The 24,929-nt window shown below is 45.4% G+C and overlaps 2 protein-coding genes across 2 annotated transcripts; one reads left to right on the plus strand and one right to left on the minus strand.

Annotated features, from left to right (window-relative positions):
• Window positions 1-753: 753 nt before the first annotated feature.
• On the minus strand, window positions 754-4,183 carry LOC128900148 (gastrokine-1-like). Its single transcript, XM_054180928.1, has 4 exons — window positions 4,085-4,183; window positions 3,752-3,862; window positions 1,856-1,994; window positions 754-872 (listed from the first exon to the last, which is right to left on the minus strand). The coding sequence occupies exons 2-4, from the start codon at window positions 3,809-3,811 to the stop codon at window positions 754-756; spliced, it is 318 nt and encodes a 105-aa protein (XP_054036903.1). The 5' UTR covers window positions 3,812-3,862; window positions 4,085-4,183.
• Window positions 4,184-14,157: 9,974 nt separating this feature from the next.
• On the plus strand, window positions 14,158-17,642 carry LOC128900122 (gastrokine-2-like). Its single transcript, XM_054180899.1, has 6 exons — window positions 14,158-14,169; window positions 14,741-14,794; window positions 15,326-15,451; window positions 15,973-16,083; window positions 16,836-16,998; window positions 17,563-17,642. The coding sequence occupies exons 1-6, from the start codon at window positions 14,158-14,160 to the stop codon at window positions 17,640-17,642; spliced, it is 546 nt and encodes a 181-aa protein (XP_054036874.1).
• Window positions 17,643-24,929: the final 7,287 nt, after the last annotated feature.

The raw sequence follows: 24,929 nt of genomic DNA on the forward strand, positions 1-24,929 counted from the left end.
TTCCTCATCGGAGCGATGTTCCAGTACCCTCATCCTCTTGGTGGCCCTTTGCTGTCCCCTCTCCAGCAGTTCCCTGTCCTTCTGGAACCGGGGAGCCCAGAACTGGACCCAGTGCTCCAGATGGGGCCTCCCCAGGGCAGGGCAGAGCAGAGGGGGAGGATGACCTCCCTCCACCTGCTGGCCACACTCTTCTGGATGCCCCCCAGGATGCCATTGGCCTTCTTGGCCACCAGGGCCCATCGCTGGCTCACGGTCATCCCGTTGTCCCCCAGGACTCCCAGGTCTCTTTCCACAGAGCTGCTCTCCAGCAGGTCACCCGCAACCTGTGCTGGTGCAGGGGGTTATTCCTCCCCAGGTGCAGCACCCTGCACTTGCCCTTGTTGAATTTCCTGAGGTTCATAAGGTAACTACTCAGTGTGCCATATTTGTAATATACATACTCTGGTGCTTGCCCACCTCTGTGGGTGTGCCCTGTGTTAAGAGCAGGCTTTTAAAAGTGCATTCAAAGGGCTGACAAGGGGTAGAAGAGATGCAATCAAAATATTTTCAGGATGCGTTCATAGATGATAAAGGCTATAGTAATGAGAAACTAGCCAGAGTTAATCCATGCTAAAGGTCTTTAATTGAAAGATATGGTTGCCAATTGATCTGTTTCAGCATCTGAAGCATCAAGAAGGAATCTCTCGAAAGAGGAGATGCCAGGGAAGAACAGCATTGGGGTTGTACAGCAGCTATTGGGCATCCGTGCTTGCTTCAGAAAGGTTGATAGCCTTGGATTGGGCCCTTGTTATTTGCCTGACAGTACTTGAGGTCCACGAGTTGCAGGACATCAAGTACAGTGCATGATCCGTAATTGTATGTATTTTGTGGTCCTTTAAAAACAAGAAAAGAAAGAAAAAATACCATGAGGTCATAGCTAAGATGGTGTTAAGTGCTCTTTGAATTCATCGGCAGCCCTTAATACCTGGCACGCTGCACTTGCATTTGTAATCAAATTGAGCCATCTCGAGTACCAAAGCAATTAGCAAAGCAAGCAGTGAGCGGGTGGAACTGCTGCTATGTCTGGATGCCACATCCTGTGCCTGATCTGCAGAGCGTCTTTCTCGTGACAGGGTTTGCAGGCAATCGGCTTGCAGTAAGGCTCAGAGTACTTTGCTGGTGCTTCAGGATTAACTCCTCTGAGTTAAACTGAGTTCCTATATATACATTTTAAAAGAATTTCCTTTTTTTTCCCCACGATACAAGAAATTCTATTGCAAGTGATCAGGATGTGATTATGGCACCCACAGCAAGGCAGCTGATTTATACTAGTCTCCATAGCAATGGCTGGCATCCTACCGACCGTGCATGTTATTACTCTGAGGGAGCAATGTTTTTAATAACTGCTATAATAGAAATATTTTACATGGATAGTGAAAGATTCCTCTGGAGTCACCAAACACAACTGGATCAGAAATGAATGATCACAAAGACTTGCTATTCCATATTCTTTTGGTTTTCCAGTAGCGAGGGGCACTATTATACTCTACACTGTTAGTATCTATTGCTGTCCGCTATACGGTTATGCTAGTGCCAGTTCACAGGCCCTGACAGGCTTTGACATGACTGGCGAATCCTGTGAAGTGTGTAGGTCTTTAAACTCCTAGGTAAAGCAATCCTTCCACCTCTGAAATTCACCATTTATGGAGGTTGTGACTCAGCACTGTTCCAATGCTGATCTGCAGAGGTACTGAACCCTTTCTGCAACTCCTGAGGTTCTTGATTTGTGCCCATCTCTAGTTGGAAGAGCAGCATTTGTGTATTATTGCCCAAGGGGAAAAAATGCCTGGTTGGTAATTCATTTGCTTGCACTCACCGTAAACTTCGTAAGTCAGGTAGGTTGTGAGTCCTCTGCACATAGCCATGATGTCTGTTCCGTAAGAGGTGAGGTCAAGGACAGGGCCCTTGACGACAAACGTGATCTCCCTTGCAGGTTGTCCTTGACCTTTCAGGCCCTAAACATCAAAGAACATCACTCAGCAGGATCAATGAATGCCTCAATCTGCTTAATGCTACGCGTATTCCTTTGCTCAGGTTGTAACTTGGAAGCCTGGAAGGGGAAGGCTGTTCACTCAGCCTTCTAACAGGGGAGCCAAAGAGGGCAGCAGCAACACAGGGCAGATGCATTTACACTAAAATTATGTGCAAGTGTTGCTTATGACCTGTTTGAGAACTCGGAGTGTCTCAGTGGGGCAGCTTTTTCTGAACTGCTCCAGAGTGCTTTGTTTCAAATGAATTTCAGCTATCTTTTCCTACTTGAGCGCTCCGTTGTCTGGACAAAGTGTCTGGACGCCTGCCTTTTCTCTGATGCCCTAGGCTTCCTGCTGCTTTGCACCTCTCCTTATTCAGCTCCAGCCACCGGATTCCTGTTTGGGCTCAGACAATTAATATGGGGGAAAGGCTGTTGACTATAGAGGTGCTCTCTTAGGCCCTAAAGGAAAATGGAGGTCTGAACAACAGCATCTGCAAAGCAATGTTCCGAAACGAAAAACCCAATTTTGTATTGAAATGACTCAGAAGTATTTTTAGATATTACTGCCCAGAAATAATTAACGCCATGGAAGGTTTCCAGCTGTTCCCTAGCAACCTGCAGACCTAAACTTCCTCATAGAAAACGTAGCTGGGAAGAGGGGCCAGTTGATGCACCTACTCTTTTTCTCTTGAAAAACCATTCCCACAGCAAAGCCCCAAGCCACGTGGCTGTTCAGAAAAAGAAAAGCCTGCCACTTGTGAAAATCTCATCCTCTCAGGAAAGAAAAAGCACAGTCAAGAAACAGGTTGAAGAACTCCAGGGTAAAGGCACACTTAGCAGGGATGACGGGGATTGATGTAGGCTTTCAAAGTTCTGGTGGAATCTTATCAAAGGGTTCCTGAATGCCCACTCCAATATGCTTCCTTCTTGCTGCTAAGCAAGGAGTTGAGATAAGCCTCGGGGGGGGCAGTGAGATGCACCGTAGTGCAAGCAAGCCTAGAACTAGCTAGAGCCAAATGGTTTTGCTCAGGCCGGTACCCGCGTGAACTCTTCCCTTTTTCTTCCCCACCATGCCTTCTTGTCCTTTAAAGCCAGGATTTTTACAAGGATTCAGTTCTCAGGCTTCCAGACAAGCCAGTGTCTACAAAAGGTTAGTATGCTGAATGCTAAAATCGGGTTTAAAATGTCTGTGGCTCATTGTGTGGGCTGAACTCGTGCTCGTAGGGTGCTTGGTTCTTTTGAAGAAGTTTGGAAAGCTTGAAATCTTATTTAAACTTTTTTCCTCATTACTGGATTATTTGCTCTTCCTCAGCTAGAGCTGCCTAGAAAAATGGGATTTGTAGCCTTCAAAGACTGAGATGATGAAGAGCACCATGCCAAAAATCTAAAATCTTTAAGCGTAACAAATTGTTTAAAAAGCAGTCTGTCTAAATAATCTTTTAAAACATCGTCAAAATAATCTAAGTAATCTACAGCATCAGAAAAAACCAGGAAAACCCTCCTCCAGTGCTTCATAGAATCATCGTAGATTCCTAGAATTGTCTAGGTTGGAAGGGACCTTTCGGATCATCGAGTCCAACCATCGACCCGACACAAGTCGGGTACCATCAATATGGTACTTCATACTCAATGGCGTGATCTAAATGGCTTTTAAAGTAACTGTGCGTTTAAAACAAAAGAACAATGTTTCCTTTGCATCACCCTACAACTTTGCAAGCAACTACTCCTGTTTCATCTTACCATGTTCTGCTCAGCCAGCGTGATGAGGGTATCAAAGCGAGGTATCACATTTCTGTTCATTACGGAAATGTAGCAAGTTCCCTGTGACAGCACTCTGCTTGCAATGTAGCCCTGTAAAATAAAGTTTTTGACAATAAGGAATTCAGTTTTTCAAGAACGGAGATTGGGATAACATCTGCATTTAAAAAAAAGCAATAAATGCAGATAGTTTTGACCCCAAAACTTGGACTCGGTGTTAGGAATAAAGAAACAAATCCTATATTTTGGTCATCTCTGTATAGGAGCTGGTCGTCTTGTACGTTTTCGGAAAAAAGCGTGCTCCTTGCCACTCACCAGATTGTAGTTCCAAATGGTTTTCCATGATCCTTGGTTGCTCCTTTGCTCGATAGTTGCCACGCGCCATTCCCTGTTGAGGGTCAGAATTTGGAAGCCTCCGACAATGGTGAATTGCCTGGTTACGATTTGCTGGCTTATGCCTTTTTGCGGAAACTAGAGAACAAAATTAAACAACCCTTTTAGACTTTCAAGTTAGAGCCAGTTATCTGCCCAGAGCTTAGAAAAACACTGCTAGAACAGAAAAAATGTGGCCCACAGGGAGCACCTCTAGTGACCACCGTCTTTTCAAAATGACAACAAAATAAGGCTGTGGCATTCTGGAGTAGCCGTAAGAATTCTTGTAATAGATTCAGCGAATAATTTCTGTATCTTACAACTGTCTCCTGGTGGCTGTAGAGTTTTGTGCATGAAAGAAGTTTTAGATTCCTATCCTCCAAAGGGATGGGGAAAGAAGCAAGGAAAATTCTAGAAGGAGGGAATCTAGAAAACAGCAGCAATGGATGTGTAACTTGGTCAGTATACTCACGTATTCAGCAAGGGCTGGAGTCAGCAAGAGTCCAAGAAGGACGGTAGTCACGATCTGAAATCAAAATCGAAAACAAAATTGTAGCTGCAGGTCTGGCTGACAAATCTGGTCGTGAGAAAGCTAGTGCCTTTTTCCTGATCTGGTGTTAAAGTGTACTCTTTGGATCCTTTTTTGGTTTCATACTGGAATTACAGTAGTCACCTAAAATGAGTCATCCTTGCTTTACCCTAGAATAACGCAAACTGGGAAGGTAGGAGGTTGCTTTTTTAAGAGCCGACTCTGAAGTTGCTTCTGAGACCTGTACAGAGGCATACAGATACTTCACCGGGATGGGGAGAAGGAATGTAAATTTCTTCTGGTTGGGCATTACAAGAAAGCGGTTGATCCATTAGTGCATTGCTCTGGTTTTGCAAAAGCATTGACAAAAATGGACATGGATTAGGCTTCCTGTAGATCAAATAATGTATAGCTAAGCCTTTAAAAAAATCCTTACCTCTTCATCTGATTAGGTTAATAGGGTCTGAGTTGCTCACTCTGGAGGAGGAAAATCTCCCCAGAGAATACCTTTCTGTTATAGACAGACACAGGCACTTCTGAGAGAGAAAGGCAATGGTTTTGAATCAAAGTTTTAGTTTCTAAGGAAGAAAAAGCATGCATACTCACAGTGAGTTTCATCTTGACTGCAGAGCTGATGCCGGTGCAGGTAGAATGCACAAGGTGAACTGTCCACCTTATATACGTTTTCAGATGTATATAAGTGGAACGGTTAAGTGTTGAAATAAAATTATTTTGCCATTTGCATCCCTGTCTGCCTGTCACTGGAAAGTATTTCCTGCTGTAACTACTTCATAAATACGGGGATTGTAATTCTGCAAATTTTGACCTTCCCGAGTCTGATGATTATCAGATAAGAATCCATTTGCCGTGAAAAATTAAACATGTTTTAAAGTAACTTTCTGACATGTACTAATTACTTTTGAAAATTCACACCAAACTTCAGACCAGAGATAGCCTCGGGTTGAAAAGAAAAGCCTTACAGTAGACAAAATACAAAATAAACAAGAGCCTTTGTACTTCCCAAAATGTACTGTATGTTACCCTGTAACCATAGGGCCCACCAGAATATTTGGCCCAAATACCACATTGCCATTGAAAATTATTTTACGATAAATAGGCAGTTCAAGCTGAAAAGCGTCATACATGTGCCAGTCTGTGGGTGTCTTTGTTCTTTGAGGTGGCAAGAATAATTTTTTTCTCTCCTTGCCTCAGCTTCTTTTCTGTGGTGATACAAATACTCATTGAAAGAGGTGATCATTCAGTTACGGAGGTTTTTGTCAAGTTGCTCATTTAATTCTGTGTGCAGCCCGAGTCTGTGGCAGGTAAAGGTTGCAAAATTACTTTTCAACTGGAATCCAGCATATTATTAATAGAAGTAGGGGGTTTTAGTGCATAAAAATAACTTCTAAGCAGTCCTGCAAGTGCAATTTTAAATTAAATCTGGTCTCAGGTTCACTGAATTGAGTCTGCAATTCCAAAGGGCGCTTTTGAGACATAAAATTATGCCAAATGGTGGTTATCCCAGTTTCTCTGCAAGCCTCCTACCCCCTTTGCTCTCAGGGCTATGACAACAACGATGGTATTGGGGCAGGCGTCATCCCTTGCCAGAAGCATCCGTGCCCAGGTATTCCTTGCCAAGGGGACCGTGGAGTCTCTGGTTTGAGCCCAGGAGAGGGTTCCCCTGTTTTCCTACAAGGCTGCTGCTCCCTTTGCACACAGGGCTGTGACAGCCGGGGGTGTGTGATGTTGTGCTGTGCCATAGGCCCTGCTCAGGTCAGACCCCTGCTGCCTCAGGGGCCTTTAAACCATCACCTGTTACAGAGTGTGGCCCATAGTTTTCAAGGGCTCCAAGGGCCCCAGAAAGACATTTCCCAGTGACATGCGATGGGGCAAGTGACGAGGGCTGTACCTGCTTGATGTCAGGGAAAATGCAGTGTGACATTGGAAAAGGAGAGGAGATTCCCTCCACAAACTACAAGGCAAGTCAGACAGGAACTGTGTTTAAATACTGCAACCATGTGGCTGCTTTTCTTTGGAGGGGATAATAACCTGCTTTGGGGTGCAGTTTTGCTTTGGTTTTAATGTCAGTTAACTATTCAAGACCCCAGAACCATTTTCCTGAACCGACCAGGCTGCTGCATCCTTTATTTAGAGTAGCCCTTGACTGTCAGGAGAACGGGTAAAGTGTCTCTTGGAGCAACTCCTTTCAAACTCCAGCAGAAGGGCCTCTGAGCCAGGAGGGAAGGTGAAGGTCTGGTATTTTCCAGACAGACGGCGTTTCAGACGTGATCGTCTTAGTTGAAGCAACTAGTCCCAGCTCTGGTTTGATTCTTTCAGATTCCCAACTGCACTTCTGATTGGTGAGGGTATGCTTTTTTGCTTCCTGTGTTAAACGTTCTTCAAAGACAGTTCAGGAGCACCCGTAGTCAACTCCAAGCTGCATTTAATGCACTTATCAGTTGTGTTACTTGCAGCTTGATTGCTGGGTTGATGAGAGCAATGGTGCATCTGTCTCTTTGCAATTGCACAGAGCTTGAATGCGTTTTCCATATGCGCGCAAACTTTGGAGTCTGTTTCTTGAGATAATGAAGCGATTTTATCTGGGAGGAAGTTGGTGAGGACTATGTCCCTAAAGCATCAGAGACAAACACAGAAAGCAACATTTGGAAAACCCAAAAATGTAGTTCAGCATCTGTGTGCAAATTTGTGTGTTTCTTAGCTCTGCTGAGGAACTTGTCTTCAGCTTTCTCACCACTGTCATTCACCAGCCTACCTGGTGTCCTTGAGGTGGTGCAGGAAAGGGTTTATCAAAGAAAAACCTCTTGTCTATTTTAGCAATGGTGCGGATGTGTTTTGAAAGTACCTTGGTTGCTACGTAGCCCTGTTGAAATAAAGAAGAAAAAAAGCTTTTTGTTGCAAACAATATACCGTGGAAGATAAGCGGATTGCCAGAGAGAAGTACTTGTTCAAAAAAAGGGCTTTCTACAGTCCAAATAATGATAGGGAAGGAAAATATTGTTTTTTCAATTATGTTGTCCAGGTGCATGTGTCGTGGAGGCTGACAAGGGACTTTGGTAAAAGGCAAATTGCCTTCTCCAGTAATGCCACGTGTATGATACGTTATAGTCCTTAAGTCAGGGGAAGGAATTCACTGCTGAAAACATCAGTGCAGCAGACAGTACAGCAGAAACAATGGTGAAGTGGGAATGTTCTTCAGCATCTCCTCTAAAATCTTCTTATGTTTTGTTGAAACTTAGTTTGAAGCTCAGGTTGTTGAAGTTCACCTCCATCCCTGGAAAGGTGATGGAACAGCTCGTTCTCAGCATCATCTCAAGGCATGTGGAGGAAAAGAAAGCTATCAAAAGTACTCAACATGGATTCACCAAGGGGAAATAATTTTTGCCTATCTCATAACCTTCTATGATGGAATGACTGGATGGATAGATGAGGGGAGGGCAGCGGACATTGTCTACCTTGACAATGCGTTCAACACAGTCTCCCAAAGCATCCTTATAAGGAAGCTTCGCAAGTGTGGGTTAGATGCATGGACAGTGGGGTGGATTGAAAACTGGTTGGAAGATAGAACTCAAAGAGTTGTGATTAGGGGCACAGAGTCTAGTTGAAGTTCAGTGACAAGTGGTGTTCCCCAGCGGTCAGTACTGGGTCCAGTCTGCTTCAATATATTCATCAATGACCTGGATGAAGGGACGGAGTGTCCCCTCAGCAAGTTTGCTGGTGACACAAAGCTGGGGGGGGTGGCTGACACCCCAGAAGGCTGTGTCACTGTCCAGAGAGACCTGGACAGGCTGGAGATCTGGGCGGAGAGAAACCTTATGGAATTCAACGAGGGCAAGTGTAGGGTGCTGCCCCTGGGGAGGAATAACCCCCCGCACCAGGACAGGTTGGGGGTGACCTGCTGGAGAGCAGCTCTGTGGAGAGAGACATGGGAGTCCTGGGGGACAACGGGATGACCATGAGCCAGCAATGGGCCCTGGTGGCCAAGAAGGCCAATGGCATCCTGGGGGCATCAGGAAGAGCGTGGCCAGCGGGTGGAGGGAGGTCATCCTCCCCCTCTGCTCTGCCCTGCCCTGGGGAGGCCCCATCTGGAGCACTGGCTCCAGTTCTGGGCTCCCCGGTTCCAGAAGGACAGGGAACTGCTGGAGAGGGTGCAGCAAAGGGCTACCAAGATGCTGAGGGGACTGGAACATCTCTCCGATGAGGAAAGGCTGAGGGATTTAGGTCATTTTAGTCTGGAGAAGGGAAGACTGAGGGGGGATCTTATCAATGCTTATAAATACTTCAAGGTTGGGTGTCAGGAGGATGGGGCCAGGCTCTTTTCAGTGGTGCCCGGGGACAGGATAAGGGGTAATGGGCACAAACTTGACCATAGGACGTTCCACCTAAACATGAGGAGGAAATTGTTGAAGTTCCTGCTGATTGGAAAAGGGGAAACATAACCCCCATTTTCAAAAAAGGAAAAAAGGATGACCCATGGAACTACAGACTGGTCAGTCTTACCTCTGTGCCTGGCAAGATCATGGAGTGGATCGTCCTGGAAACTCTGCTAAGGCACATGGAAAATAAGGAGGTGATCGGTGATAGCCAACATGGCTTCACCAAAGGCGAATCGTGCCTTACAAATTTGGTGGCCTTGTATGGTGTTGCCACAGCATTGGTAGATAAGGGGAGAGCAACTGACGTTATCTACCTGGACTTATGCAAAGCGTTTGACACTGTGCCACACAACATCCTGGTCTCTAAATTGGAAAAGCACGAATTTGATGGATGGACCACTCAGTGGATAAGGAACTGGCTTGATGGCTGCACCCAAAGAGTGGCTGTCAATGGGTCCATGTCCAAGTGGAGGCCAGTGACAAGTGGAGTCCCTCAAGGATCAGTACTGGGACCGGTCTTGTTTAACATCTTTGTCAGTAACATGGACAGTGGCATAGAGTGCACCCTCAGCAAGTTTGCCGGCGACACCAAGCTGTGTGGGGCGGCTGACACGCTGGAGGGAAGGAATGCCACCCAGAGGGACCTCGACAGGCTGGAGAGGTGGGCCCATGCGAACCTCATGAAGTTCAACAAGACCAAGTGCAAGGTCCTCCATCTGGGTCATGGCAATCCCAGGCACAAATACAGGTTGGGCGGAGAATGGATTTGAGAGCAGCCCTGAAGAAAAGGACTTGGGGGTGCTGGTGGACAAGAGGCTCAACAAGAGCCATCAGAGTGCACTAGCAGCCCAGAAAGCCAATCGTATCCTGGGCTGCATCAGGAGAAGCGTGGCCAGCAGGTCGAGGGAGGTCATTCTCCCCCTCTACTCCACTCTCGTGAGACCCCACCTGGAGTACTGTGTCCAGCTCTGGAGTCCTCTACACAAGAAGGACATGGACGTGTTGGAGTGGGTCCAGCAGAGGGCCACGAGGATGATCCGAGGACTGGAGCACCTCTGTAATGAGGACAGACTGAGAGAGTTGGGGGGGTTCAGTCTGGAGAAGAGAAGGCCCCGAGGAGACCTTATAGCGGCCTTCCAGCACCTAAAGGGGGCCTACAGGAAGGATGGGGAGGGACTCTTTATCAGGGAGTGTAATGATAGGACACAGGGTAACAGCCTCAAACTGAGAGGGTAGATTTAGGTTGGATATCAGGAAGAAATTTCTTATCGTTAAGGGTGGTGAGGCACTGGAACAGGTTGCCCAGGGAAGTTGTCAAGGCCTCATCCCTGGAAGTTTTTAAGGCCAGGCTGGATGAGGCTTTGAGCAGCCTGGTCTAGTGGGAGGTGTCCGTGCCCACGGCAGGGGGGTTGGAACTAGATGAACATTAAGGTCCCTTCCAACCCGAACCATTCTGTGATTCTGTAACTTCTTTCCTTTGAGGGTGGGAGAGCCCTGGCACAGGCTGCCCAGAGAGGTGGTGGAGTCACCATCTCTGGAGACATTCCAAACCCACCTGGACGCATTCCTGTGCCACCTGCTCTGGGTGACCCTGCTCTGGCAGGGGGGTTGGACTGGGTGATCTCCAGAGGTCCCTTCCAACCCTTACCATTCTGTGATTCTGTGTTTTTCAAAAACCTTTTGGTTATTTTCTATTTTTTCGAGCCATGGTGGTGGCCACTTACAGTCTCGATGTCCCAGACAGATTTCCAGTCCTTGGAGCCCTCCTTTGAGTCGGTGCTGACCCCAGTGTCAGGGAAAGAGCGGTGTGAGTGCTCACTGTGGTGCCTCTTGCCGTTCTGATCTTTGAAAAAGATGAAAGGAGGTAAGGGTTTAGGTTTGTGGATTCCCAGTGGTCTTTCCCTCAACAAAGCAAGAGCTGTAGTAACCACGTTTGGGGAGATTAATGCTTTTAGGGATGCAATTAAGGGGGAGATGGCTTCTGGCCTTAGAGGGGAGGCTGGGAAGCCTTTAGTACTGTTGTGTCAAGCCTCACGTTCAGGCTTTATCTAGCCCTGGTTTTCTTGTGTCTGATGCATTCACCTTATGAAGACAGACAAGCTTTCACATTACTGGAAGTTCAGTATCAAGCTTGCAAGAAAAATTTCTAAGGAAAGTAAACTAATTCATTGTTGTTCTTTCCCCAGACGGAACCCGCAGGCAGAGGGTTCCAGAGAGCATTTCACTGGATTTTGTGGTCAGATCCTTCATGGGTAACATTTGTTTCTCTCCACACAATGACTTTCACAGTGTTTGTGCTAATCTCAAGGCAGACTTTGTTGATTCTGTATCTAGCAACTGTCTCTTTCCCTTGATATATCAAGGCCTGAAATATTTTCTTTGGTATAAAACAATAAGTAGTTTTCTGCTAAGTATCGGGCTTTAAATACAGCTTTATTTTCAGAAACATGTTTTTCATAGGCTATAGCTAAAGACCACTAAAGGCGGCAGTGTCTAGTTGCGTGTAGCTCTGTGCTTACCCTGTTAGCAAGGGCTGGAGCCAGGAAAACCCCAAGAAGAGAAGCAATCATAATCTGAAATGAACATTTTAAGTTCACAGCACTTTAACATTGGGACTGCTGATCCTGCATCGAGTTAAAATAATTTTGACTTCCAGTTTAACTTTGTGTACCTCTTTGCACTTTCCTGAAATGTGGTATACTCAGCAGTACACTTTGCACAGGTAAGAAGATCACATAAACAGAGTATTTTTAAAATATGTCCCGCCCCAGTTCAGTGAACTCCTTGGAAAAAGGTGGTCTGAAATACTTTGTTTCAGAGAGTGAACTTTTTGGGCTCAGCTTTTGATTTCAGACACGGAGCAGATCCATGCAACATCCATGAAGGTGTGCAGCTATTGTGGAGAGTTGGAATGTGGGTGCACTGTACAGCTCTGTACTTGGAACACAGCTGAAATGGGACCTGAGCATCCTCACAGGAGATCTCATGCCTCTGAATGGGTTTACCTTATTGGCATGTGCCCGATTTTCACAGAACCTTAGCCTCCTTAGCCTCCAAGATCCAAAACCGGCTAGTTCTCAAGAAAGGCACTGAGAAACTGAACTGTATAATGCTGTTCCCTATGGTGTCATTAGCAATGAGATGGAAATCAGTTTTGTCCATGTCTTCCAACAAATGTAGCCAACTTGGCCATTACAGTGATGCATCACACTTGGAAGCCTGAATCTCCAAATCTTCCATCAACATCTCTTTAGCAGAGAAGTTTCTGGATGTGTGGATTAAGCATGGGGAAAAAGTCTCCAAAAAGCCAGGCTTTCCTATTGGAAGTATATTTAGGCTTTGCCTGAGCCAAGTGAGAGTATGTTCTCTCTTGCAATAATGTTGTTAATTGGTCAAGTGCTTCTTAGAAATTAACATCTGGCCTTGTCTGATCGGATCAGCCACATGCAGTCAGTCCAATGTGAGGTGAAAATCATGAGATGGTGGCTATTGTTGTAATTCTCCTTCACTAAATGACTGATTTCACATGTTGTTTTGCTCTTACGTGGTTGTTTTGCTCTTATTGGTGCTTAAGAAAGCAGAAACTTGTGCTTCTTGGGTGTTTTTCACAAGAAATGAGCATACGAAGACATAATGACTAATGGAAATTTAATTCAAGCTTTAGTTTAAAAGCATTTAAAACTTAGGACAGCTTTTTGGTTTAGCTTGTGGTGCCTGAACCCTGATAGATTCCTGCTATGAAAGGTTTATTTGGCTGCTGGAATCTACTCTGAATGTTTCTGACATATCTGTAATGTTAGAAACAAAGACTCTTTTGAGAAGGGTCAGAGCAAGATTTCAAGAGGAGGGTAACATCAATCCAATCAAATTAGTCTAATCTAATGGTGGTTGTCACAATTTGCTAGCTGTTCATATGTATTCTGATGTATTGCTTAGCAGTATACCTTTGTTACACTTGAGATAATATTTTCCATGTGGAATGCAGGGGAATAAAGCAAATGCATGCAATGTCCTTCTTTCACTGAGGCCTGTTTGCTGAGAGAGAATTCCACAGAATCTCTTTCACCTTTTTTTCTGATGACTGAGATTACCGCAATGTGTTGTCTATTAGGTTGCGTTCTTGTTTTATTAGAAGGGAATCAGCCTCCATTATGACTTTCTAGTAGAAAGTAGAGTGGGATTCGTCAAGGTTCTGGCACTGGCTGACGTGGAGTCGCAGATGAGGAGGAGCCCGGGCAAGGTCATAGTCGCAGGAGAATACTTCTCAGGGCAATGTCATGTGGTCGCTGACATTTTCACAGGATCCAGAAAACAGTTGTAGCTTTAAAGAAGGAATCCTCATGCTGCTCCTTTTGTTTTGTGACCTTGTGTGACGCACGCATCCTCTGCAGTTTTGTGTCACTCCTTTGTGCACTGAGGAGGCTAGCGCTTACCCAGATGGTCTTGTAAAGCACAATTGTTATTCCCAATTATGTCCCTGATTTCAATGCATGTGTTATATACACCACAGAAAGACATCAGTAACGAGCAGCACTTCTTGTTAAGAGTTCGTGCATGTATTAGATGGAAGAAATGGCTGAAGAATTGGTCTGTTCAGTGACTGGCACGTAGCCCACCATGACATAGGTATTCCTTTCCAGAATTTGTCTGCAGACTGTCAGACTGTGAGGGGTTATATTTCAGAAAACAAAATGCAGTTTGTATGAATGAATAGCAGAGTTATTCCTGATGACTTTCAGTTCTGGACAATATCCTGTTAAATATTTAAAATATTTTAAAAAATGGAAGCAACAAGAGTGTGAAATCCTCTTGAGTTTAAACCAGTAAATAATAGCCATTTGCAGAGTGATTGATTTTTCAAAAGCTGACTTACTGAGTGCTTTTAACCTATCAGGGTCAGGTTATCTGTGCCAACCCAAAATTCAGATATGAGGCTTACCACAGTGTGGCATGTAGATACGGACTTTTTCGAGTTATGAAGAAAAGTTCAGTCACGTTTTCGCACACCTCCAGCAAGATATAAAAGTTAAAGGTCTCTGGGATTTTCTTGCATTCTTACTTTATGCAGCCTCTTGTTCTTATCTGAAAGAAAAATGAACGGATTTGTGAGTATATCCATTTTTATTGAACATATATTTTTAAAAGTTCCTTATTTTTAAAAATAAGAGGACAGAGAAGAAGATGCTCAAGTAAGTGGTACAGTACTGGGACTAATATGATCTGTGTATTGTTACTGTGAGTTGTTCAGCGGGAAGCTTGCGTTTCCTGGGTGTGCAGTAACCCCTGGGAGTCAGTGGAAGCATCATTTGAGCAAAGAGTGCAGAACTTGGATTACAGTTCAGACGGGGGATGTAGTTTGGATTTAGTAATTACAGTTGCGGAGACACATCCAGAAGTAACATGGTACCAGAGAGTGTGACTTCTGAAAAATAAAAAAACATGTAATGTGTAAGCTATCATTCTGCTTTTTCGGTTACAGGCAACAGAGAGCCTAAATGCAAGAATTTTACAACGAAGAGCTGTAACTGTTTACAACTAATAAATACATGTGTTAAGGGTGTCATTTTTCAAACTGATGCTACAGCTGCTTCCCTCAGTTCACAGACTGGTTTTGGGAGTTTTTTTGTGGCACTGCCTGGTGTTTCTGTTGAGTGAGAATGCTTCTTCCTTTTCCAGGCTGCAGTCCTCGTTTTGCTGGGAGTCTTTTGGACTCAGACTTCTGCATTGGAGGTAAGTAGACTGAGAAGCCTTGTAGTGCGGGTACTCCTTGAAAGTGCATGAGATTCCTGGGCAGGGGGTGAACGTAGTAGGAAGGAGAGCACAGAAGAAAGTAACGAGATGCTTATTGCCAAGCACAGAGAAAAACGGCATTTGCCCAAGGTGACAGTGGTAGAAGCCAAAGAGGCAGTTGTGTGCAGGTGCACAGGAACACAAAATCTGGGGGGGCTTAGGTCCCCTTAGCTCAAGCTAAGATCTGGAGACTGTTGCAGTCTGCTGCCAGTCATAATGACTGGGGTGCCCCATGTTGTTTTTCCTTAGGCTGCAGCGAGGGCCTGTCCCCTCCTTTCTCAGCCTGACCCGCTCTTGCGTGACTTATCTCCACCTCAAGGGCCTCCTGAGACTGCTAGAGGGTTGTTAAGGGATTTAGTATTTACATAAAGCAATCATGCTTGTTTATCTGAGAGAAAGCATTTGTTTATGTTACACCTTTTAAAGGCGCCAGCCAGATGATGAACAATGATTTTGTGTTTTTTACCAAAGACTTTTACCCTGCAAGAACGTCACAATGTCACTGTAGCTGTGACTATCGACAAGGAGCACCACATTATTGAAATCCATGTCCGTTCTGGCCTGTACTCCTCTGATACCATTATTGACTACGTGCATGTAAGTAAACCTAAGAATCTACCAAGACTTAATTTTTGAGGAAGTCTTTAAACTCGGAAACTATTTTAGTGTATTGTCACCATGAGTTGTTGTGAAACACTGTTTCTTTGAAGACTTCCATCACCTTCCCTCCTCTTAGGCCGTCTTTTGTTTCACCCATATGACTGTCCATTTCAAAGACTCATAACGAAACCTGTGGCGGTGGTTCACGACAGTGAGCAGAATGTCATTGACCTCAGTGAGGTCAGAGTTGAGAATGGGCTGCCATCACCCTCGTATAGCGAGTGCAGCAGAAGTCTGTCGGCAAAGATCCTTCCAGTCTGATGGACAGACGTTAGTGTGGGCAGGCTGCTTCCATTCCCCAAAGGTGACAATGTCCATGCAGAGTCGTTCCACAGCAGTGGTCTGTGTAGCCACTTGGTGTTGCTTCTTGGTTGTCCTAAAGATTGTAGGGAGAACCAACTAGTATTAGTGGTAGCCGTTTTCAATTGATTAATTAGCTCATGTTTTTTTAATCACAGGGATATATTGCAATAAGGTTATTTTCACGAAGCGCCTGCTTTATCATGAAAATAAATAAGAAACACTTCCCACATCTGCAAGAAATCCATCGTCTGGCTCTTGAGAGACAGGTGACTTTGTAGCAAAACCCGTACGGTGGACAAGAAAGGCTGCTGTGTAGGAGCTGGGTGGTGTGACGGGAGCCCTCCATTCTGCCTTTGAGAAGAGCAGTTCTTAGAATGTCTTTTACTGTGTTAGCAATGATAAAGCAGATCTGAGAAGACAGAACTTTTGGGGAATATAATTTAGAAAATTATTTTAAGATAATAAGCAATCACGACACTCCCCATGGTTTCAGAGTGGTCAATCATGTGTCCTTGAAGTAGTGTAGTTTGACTGGTTTAGGGTGGTCGCAATATGAGTTCTTTTTTCATTGTCCAGCTGATTTGTTGAGCTTGACATAACTTGAAATAATTCTGTTTGCAGAACAAAATTTAGAAATCAACTTACTTTGACCAGACTTTGACTTTTCAATTCGGGCAAAGGTTTCCTGGAGGTGACTGGAAGTGTTGCCCGGAGATGGACTTGAGTTCTGGACCAATTTATGACAGCCTAAGAGTAGCGCATTTACAGCAAAACTTACCGCACGTTAACATAACTTATTATGATAGCAACACAGCTCAATTTTGGTATGTTAACAGAATGAGTATCTAGTGAACTTTGAACATATTTTAAAATGTTTTAAAAACGTGTAGCTTCTTTAGCTGCTGCTTTGTGTGACGCAAAGGAAGGTGATGTTAGGTTTTGGGATTTTCTCAAGGGGTGTCCTAGTAGAATGGAAACAAAGCTACATTAGTGATGATGTCTAACTCCTTCTTTTCAGAATATGAATAATATGAACGCTGTACGCTCTTCAAAGAATCTGTGGTTTCGGTTTCAATCTGGCCATTCTGCCCGTGGGAGTAACAAAGACTGGCTTGTCTACGGTAAAGCCGTTGAACAACTCTGCACGGGTCTTCCTCTCTACCAGCTTGCAGAAACTCAATGTAAGTTATGAGATCAGAATGTTACGCTTCTGTTACAGTGCATAAGCACCCTTCTATCCTTTAAGCCTTAAGTCCACCTTTGAGGCATGAACATATTTCCCTGTTTGGGGGAGGAGGAGTAAACTACCTAGCAGGATGAAAAGGTAAGGCTCTGGGATGCTTTGGAAAATCTGGTGAAGCACTGCTTTTCAGTGTTAGGCATCTAAATGTCTGGGACAGCTGTTCCAAAGTGGTTTGCCAGGTATCGGAGGACGTCACTGTGTAGCAGCGGTACCCAGCTTATGCCCCGATGATACAGAGATCCCACAAGGCATCTACTGTATGCCAGCATGAGACCTGCTGCATGTAAGGGACGGGAGGAGCACAAAGGTGATTTAAAGCCATGCAAACATTTCCTCCCTTTGAGTTATCCCACTGAAGTTTCACGCAGTGTCCATTGAGACCAACAGGAGCCTCGAATAGGACCATAATTGGGGATAGAAATTTGTGCGCTTAACAGACTTTTCCTTGCTGGTTACAAGGATCTTGTCACTGCTAATATCTTAATTTTCTTGTTTCTTTTAGCACTAATCAATGCTAATGGCTGTGCCAATGCAGGAGTTCCAAGCATTTTGGGCATTAAAATCTGTGCAAAAATCAACTAGGCTGGATCTTAACAATTCTGCTGTATGGAAACAGCTTGTTTCTTGGCATGCTTTTGTGATGGTAGCCGTGTTCTCCAACTGGAACAAAACTTGGTGTTAGACTCAGCTTGTCTCTTGTAAGCTTTGAGTGCAAGAAACCTATGATATACAAATAAAGATAATGCAGCAATTAAAATGCTTTGTCTTTTTTCTTCATCCGAAAAGACAACAGAAATAAAGTGGGCCTTGCAAGTATTCCTACAGAAGGGATAGGTTTCCCGTTTGTGTATTCCTGTGCTTAGGCTGCAGCATGACCGAGGCATTGGTATATGCTTCATGCTAATGAAGAAACAGTAACAGAATAGTTTTTTTCCAGTGGAGAACTTCCCTTTGGCATTACCACCCAGCCTATCCAGGTGCTGACTCACCTTATATATGATTGCTGGAGGGGGGATCAAAGAGACGAATGCATAGATTAAGGGAGGGAGGAGATCTATGTTCCCAACACTTCCAAAGAAGCTTGAATTCTGCAAGTGCCATGAAAAATCCTAGCATTTTCAATACGCAGCTCAGTGGCTCGGAGATCTTTTTCTTCTGGGTATTTTTCAAACCCAGCGATAGAGGAGACTGTCCCAGTCCAAAAAAGTTCATAACCCAGAACTAAATGATCCTTTCCCACAATGCCAGTGTAAAAAGAGCTGTGACCACTTGCTGAGTGCCCGGCATATGCCGGGGAGTAGTTTGTGTCAGGAGCTGTTTAAAATACAAGATGAGGCAGCATTGGTGCTGCCTGCCAGCTCCTCTGGTAGATCTCAGTGAACGGTTGGATTCACACATCCTTTCCGTCGGTGCTTGGAAGGAGTGTGTCTTTTGGGGCTGAAGACTAAATGTTTGTTGTTTACTGGAGGCTTGACTGGCTGCCAGAGGGCAAGGCATTCCTGTGGAGTCCAGGAAACTGGCCTCAGGTCTGCAATGTGTTATGTTCAAATCAGGTCCTGGTCAAAGCATCTGCTATTTATTAAGAGAGCATTGTATCATATGGTGAAACTATTCTTTTAGCTTCATGGTGTTCACAGCAGGCTGCAGGTTCTTGGTGATCCAAAGAACGTTTCTGGAGGGTCAAACTTTTACCAAAGTCCAGGACTGGTTGTGTGTGTCTGCAAGATACAGGTAGCCTGTCTAGCTGTATTTTGAAGTGGAGCTCCCTGATGGGAAACTAGGAGCTGTAGTTGCCATGTTTGTTTGGCTGATGCACGGGGGATGTGAAACACCTCAAAGCCCCCTTTGAGTGAGAGCACTCCTTGGCAAGAGTACTCATGTGGGTTGTGACTTTCAAAGCTGTTGTGGTTGCAGTATCCGGAAAGGCCGTTGTTTCAAGACTTTCAAAACTGAGTGGAAGCCCTAATCTAGTTTCCAAGTGACAACTGTCAAGTCTCAAGCCTTTCTTCGTGTATTCTTCTGTTAGAGGGCACGGAAGTCATGGCAAGCCCCTCCCCTGCCCCAAGTCAGCCAAGCTCTTCAAAATCTATAAAATACCTGCCTTAATTATCTCAGGCTTTCTATATCTTTGAATTATTTCTTTAGGGATGCTGACCTGACACCAACTGTCCAGTGAAAGCTTAAAGACGAGAGATTGAAGTAGATGCCAAAGGAACAAACTGGTAGAGCTTCCAAAGAGGCAGACCAGACGTATGAACAAAGCTTATAGTCATATTATTCTCAGATTATTCTTTAATTCAAAGTTATTGAAAATAATTAGTCATTGCAACCTGGCTTTCTCTCTAGTTGCCATACAGATGAATCTGAACCTTTATTGTGTGTGCAGTGTTAATAATGGTCCTTTGAGACTCTCATCCTGTTGCTACTAGTTTAATCAGAATTAGTGACTTTAAAGCAACCTCTGCGTGCTACATTCATTTATTAATGGAACGGTGCTCTGAGATTTGAGTGAGATCTGAATAAAACAGCTGAGTGGTTGTGCACAGTTAGAAAAGATGCAGGCTAAACTCTTCCCTTGGCCCAGGGGTAAAGAGCATTACTCGTGGGAAGAGCGTTCTGTCCTGCTCTCGCACAGCTGCTTACAGATGATGAGGACTATTCTGAATGGACAAGATGAGGGATGCATTGCTGCCTTGATACTGTCGATGGGAAACTGAAGCCCAAGGTAGTCTGTACGGTTTGACTCTTCCCATGGAAACTGTCCGTGACCGAGACAGGAACTCAGTGCAGCTCTTCAGTCTTCACCAATGGCTTAAAAACATCCCTTTCTGTAGTTTGAGGGAATTTCCTTTAAATGATAAGCCTTTTTGAGGTTTTATGTTTTTTGTTTAGAAAGTGTTGCATATAGATCTAAAAGCTTACCACTAAGCTTTTGGTGTTTACTGCCTACTAGTTTTGAAGGCAGTGTTACAAGGTGGGTGGATTGGTAGCTGATACGAGCGCAAATAGTTCTACAAAGAACTCTGAAACAAGCCTCGATACCTTCTTATCTGCCCTTTAATTTTGTTTGAGCTAAGGAGGTAGTGTTTCTGCCCTTCGTGTACTCAAACATGGAAGAAGATTGTTTCTAGCTTTCATTTTAGGTCACAATCTCATTCTGTACGTCAGGTCTGTTAGCAATATGTTGGCATTTTGATTGCTGTGTTTATTGTTTGATAAATCGTGCTTCAGCTATCCATCTACTCCCACAGCACTGCCAGCGCCAAGGTGCATGGCGTAGAGGCACCTGTTCTGGATGGAGCACCTGGGAGGCAAATCTGTTGTGATGTTGCTGTACCTTTTGGAGTGCAGCTCGCAACAAAGAGAAAAGGAAGCACAAGAAGAATCATACAGCATGTGAGCCATGGACCCACCTTCTCCTTGCCCCTGTTTTTCAGACGGTGTTTTTCAGAAGGAGTCTCGAGAGGAAGAGTATCAGGATGTGACTCTTAGTATGTTGAACGTTACCTGATCTTTCCAAGAGCTTCTCTCCCCGCAAGTAATATATAAGTTTTGGAAATTTAGCTCGCTTCTCAGCTTGGCTTGTTCTATAAAAGGTGGTGAATTTGATTTATGTGGAAGAGAGCACATTGTGAGGGTCTCTTGTGTGCCTGTGCACTGGCGGCTTTTGTAAGTTACAACAATGTATATCCTAGGCTGGATTTCAAAATAATGCTGATTATTTGCCCCCAGTTTCTTCAAAATGCCTGAAAGGTGTTTAAAGGCATGCCTGGTATCAGGCAAGCAATGGTATCATTGGATGCACACTGACAGGCAGCTAAATCATGCCAAGCATTTGGGGAGGGCAGAATTAGCACACATTCCAGTCACATCTCCAACTGCGCTGCAATTAACCTTTCTTGATCCTCGTACATATCAGTGGGCAGGAAGCCTCTGTGGTCCCTCAGTGCCAAGGACAGCAGTTTATCTAGTCACCTGCGCTGCACAGTAATCCAAGATCTTTTTACCACTGAAGCCATTCCACTGAGAACCTCCCCTCACCGCCTCCCCAAATTTCTCAGTGTACGAGACTGTTTCCCAAGGTCAAGGTATGACACCTTTGCCAGACCATGCCTTAATTTTAGAAGCCAAAAACTTGCCTCTTGAGTGTGTCTCTACAAGCGCTAGGCACTTGGGTCAAATTGCTGTGGTCAAGCACTGAACAGCATGGTAAGATCTGTGGGCAAGAAGAGAAGAGGGCGCATCCCGGTAAAGGGAACATACGTGCTCAGTTTGAATCGAGGTGCCTAATCTTAAATACTCAGGGGTGGTGAGCTGAGTTTTGCACGGCTACTTGTTTGAAGTAGGGAAGTGTCTTGGCCAGTGAGCCGTACCGGCTTGTCCAAGGCATATAATCCAGTCCTGGTGTGGTACATGTCTGCTTTCGACTCGAGTTGAGCACCGAGTGCGACTTCGATTGACCACTAGATGGCAACTAGTTACGGTAACCTCCACAGTTACGTCTTTCTTATTGCCAACTGAATCCGGCGTTGTTGTTAAGTGAGATCTTGCTGCCATTAGGCTGGTGGAAACACTGATTAGGAGCAAACCATAACTCAAAACTAAAATAAAATGAATCGCCATCAACCTGAAATTTGTTCCCCAGGAAGTGCCCTTTATGAGAAGGTCACAACATCAATAGACAAGGAGAGAGGAACTGACATCATTTACCTGGACCTGAGCAAAGCCTTTGACACTGTCCCGCATGGCATCCTGGTCTCCAAGCCCATAAAATATGGTTTGATGGACTGACAATTCAGTGGATAAAGAACTGGCTTGATGGCTGCACCCAAAGAGTGGCTGTCAATGGGTCCATGTCCAAGTGGAGGCCAGTGACAAGTGGAGTCCCTCAAGGATCAGTACTGGGACCGGTCTTGTTTAACATCTTTGTCAGTAACATGGACAGTGGCATAGAGTGCACCCTCAGCAAGTTTGCCGGCGACGCCAAGCTGTGTGGGGCGGCTGACACGCTGGAGGGAAGGAATGCCACCCAGAGGGACCTCGACAGGCTGGAGAGGTGGGCCCATGCGAACCTCATGAAGTTCAACAAGACCAAGTGCAAGGTCCTCCATCTGGGTCATGGCAATCCCAGGCACAAATACAGGTTGGGCGGAGAATGGATTTGAGAGCAGCCCTGAAGAAAAGGACTTGGGGGTGCTGGTGGACAAGAGGCTCAACAAGAGCCGTCAGTGTGCACTAGCTGCCCAGAAAGCCAGTCGTATCCTGGGCTGCATCAGGAGAAGCGTGGCCAGCAGGTCGAGGGAGGTCATTCTCCCCCTCTACTCCACTCTCGTGAGACCCCACCTGGAGTACTGCGTCCAATTCTGGAGCCCCTACTACAAGAGAGATATGGACGTGCTCGAACATGTCCAGAGAAGGGCCATGAGGATGATCAGAGGGCTGGAGCACCTCTCCTATGAGGACAGACTGAGAGAGGTGGGTTGTTCAGTCTGGAGAAAAGAAAGCTCTGAGGAGACCTTATAGTGGCCTACCAGTACCTTAAGGGGGCCTATGAGAAAGCTGGTGAGGGACTTTTTAGGATGTTGGGTAATGGTAGGACTAGAGGGAATGGATTAAAACTAGAGATGGGTCGATTCAGACTGGACGTTAGGAAGAAGTTGTTCACCATGAGGGTGGTGAGACACTGGAACAGGTTGCCCAGAGAGGTGGTGGAAGCCCCATCCCTGGAAGTTTTTAAGGCCAGGCTGGATGGGGCTCTGAGCAACCTGATCTAGTGGGAGGTGTCCCTGCCCATGGCAGGGGGGTTGGAACTAGATAATCTTTAAGGTCCCTTCCAACCCTGACAATTCTATGATTCTATGATTCTAAGTAAAAGCTGAGTTAGGATGCAGAGGATTAGAATTCTTTCAGATTTCCAAACCAGTGGGACGTATATACCGTTGTCTAATGAGGCATTGCATTTGCACCAGGTTTACTAATGAAAGATTTCAAAACGTTCTAGAAACAGAAGGAGATTCACAAGATCTAATACGAATAAGTGAAATCTTTTCTCTTTCAGAAAAGGGATGCAGCAACGGAGGACAGATAAATCTGACAAAGGCCAATCACACACTGACCATGAGCACAGGTAAGGGGGAAGCCCCAGCACTCCTGCATTCTGCTCATTTCCCTCTCTTTATCCCAACCCTGTTCCCACCAAGTGAAATCAAACCATCCTCATCTGTCTCTGCCCCTGCCCAGTCCAGCTTAGCCGGGCTCCACCTCAAACATGAAGAAGCCAGAGAGGAATTATGTGCTCTTGGCTCGTTGTTTGGTTGGGGCTTTTTTTACTGGGGGGACCGGGGTAAAAGGGGGTGGCAGTCTGGCTGAAATTTTGTAGCCAGATCTCTGTTCCTTGCCAGCAGGTCCTACTGTTCTTGGCTCTCGTCATGGCCACACCCTCCGCAGGTTTTGGCATCTCTCTTCCTATTCTGCAAGTTCTTTTCGTTGTTCTTGCTCTCAACGCAGAAAGAGGCAGCCGGATTGCTGTGACTTGGGGGTTCCCACTTTATTTAACTTTCTGAGGGTGTGTATGAAGAGAGGAAGATGATTCAGACCTATAGAACGGGGTCCTCAGGTCGCTGCAGCCATTTGTTGTTGGATAGAAAAGCAGATGTAGCATAATGTAGACCCTTCTGTGACTCTGCTCAGATTGGAGAATTGGTCACGTACGGATTGTTAAGCATTTAAGTATATGTTTAAATTGAGACGTAGGGCTTGAGCCGACAGAGGTAGCCAATAACCTTTTCCACCCCCTGTGATGGGAAGCAGGGGCTGTTTTCACCCAAAGAAGCTCCGCAATTCAGAAATTTGCCCTGAGCACTGGGAGGTGTTTGACAGCAGCACATTAAGCAATGTCCCTGGGTGCAATATACTGAGAGCTGAGCCAGGGCACTCTGCCACTCATTCCAGATAAGTCGAGCCCTTTAACACCAGGGACTGCGAGGGGCTTGTTCCATGCTCTCAATGAGATAAGCTGCCATCGGCGCTTCACAAGACACCCCTATCTGCCAAGCCTCTCTGAGAAAACCTGGGAGATGTGCAGCGTGATTTAAAGCATGTTAGAGACTCCCCCGAGCTGCGGTCCTAAGTGTGGGGGTCTTCTAATGAAAAGTGAGGAGCTACCAGAGGGGTGGGATCCTTCAGGTAGGGGAGTGTTTCCGCATAGCTTACAGGTGCTCAACAGCTGTGAAGGAGCTAACTGCAACACAAGAACGATAGAGCTGGCAGTACTAGAGTCTAAAAAGTGGGAGATTGATTAAAAATTCTCCAGTTGAAATGCATTTGCAGGATCCTGAAACTCACAAGTGTTTAATACAGTGTAAATGGTACCTCTGAGAGAATAGTCTCTGTATGCGTACGCTACCACTAAAATGGTCTCAAACTGATGTGAGAGCTTGGATATGTATTAAGCATCACAATGTGTAATGTTGTAGTAAAACCAGGAATCTACGTGCATGAAGTTAAAGTAGTTTTGCAAGAAGCCGGGCCTTGCTGCAAGTGTTTGTTCCTTCTTGTTGAAATTTTGGCCTGAAACAAGATGGTATTGGGGCAGGCGTCATCCCTTGCCAGAAGCATCCGTGCCCAGGTATTCCCTGCCAAGGGGACCGTGGAGTCTCTGGTTTGAGCCCAGGAGAGGGTCCCCCTGTTTTCCTACGAGGCTGCTGCTCCCTTTGCACACAGGGCTGTGACAGCCGGGGGTGTGTGATGTTGTGCTGTGCCATAGGCCCTGCTCAGGTCAGACCCCTGCTGCCTCAGGGGCCTTTAAACCATCACCTGTTACAGAGTGTGGCCCATAGTTTTCAAGGGCTCCAAGGGCCCCAGAAAGAC

Source organism: Rissa tridactyla, chromosome 20, assembly GCF_028500815.1.
Source record: "Rissa tridactyla isolate bRisTri1 chromosome 20, bRisTri1.patW.cur.20221130, whole genome shotgun sequence".
Taxonomy (NCBI): Eukaryota; Metazoa; Chordata; class Aves; order Charadriiformes; family Laridae; genus Rissa; species Rissa tridactyla.

Bases quoted from the DNA above. Each gene is read 5' to 3' on its own strand.
- LOC128900148 (XM_054180928.1), bottom strand. From the start codon at position 3,811: ATGAACAGAAATGTGATACCTCGCTTTGATACCCTCATCACGCTGGCT. The intron at 1,995-3,751 runs GTAAGATGAAAC...TTTGATGTTTAG, and splicing joins CGCTGGCTGAGCAGAACATG to GGCCTGAAAGGTCAAGGACA. The intron at 873-1,855 runs GTGAGTGCAAGC...TTGTTTTTAAAG, and splicing joins CCTGACTTACGAAGTTTACG to GACCACAAAATACATACAAT.
- LOC128900122 (XM_054180899.1), top strand. The intron at 15,452-15,972 runs GTAAGTAAACCT...TTTTAATCACAG, and splicing joins CCATTATTGACTACGTGCAT to GGATATATTGCAATAAGGTT. The intron at 16,084-16,835 runs GTGACTTTGTAG...CCTTCTTTTCAG, and splicing joins GTCTGGCTCTTGAGAGACAG to AATATGAATAATATGAACGC.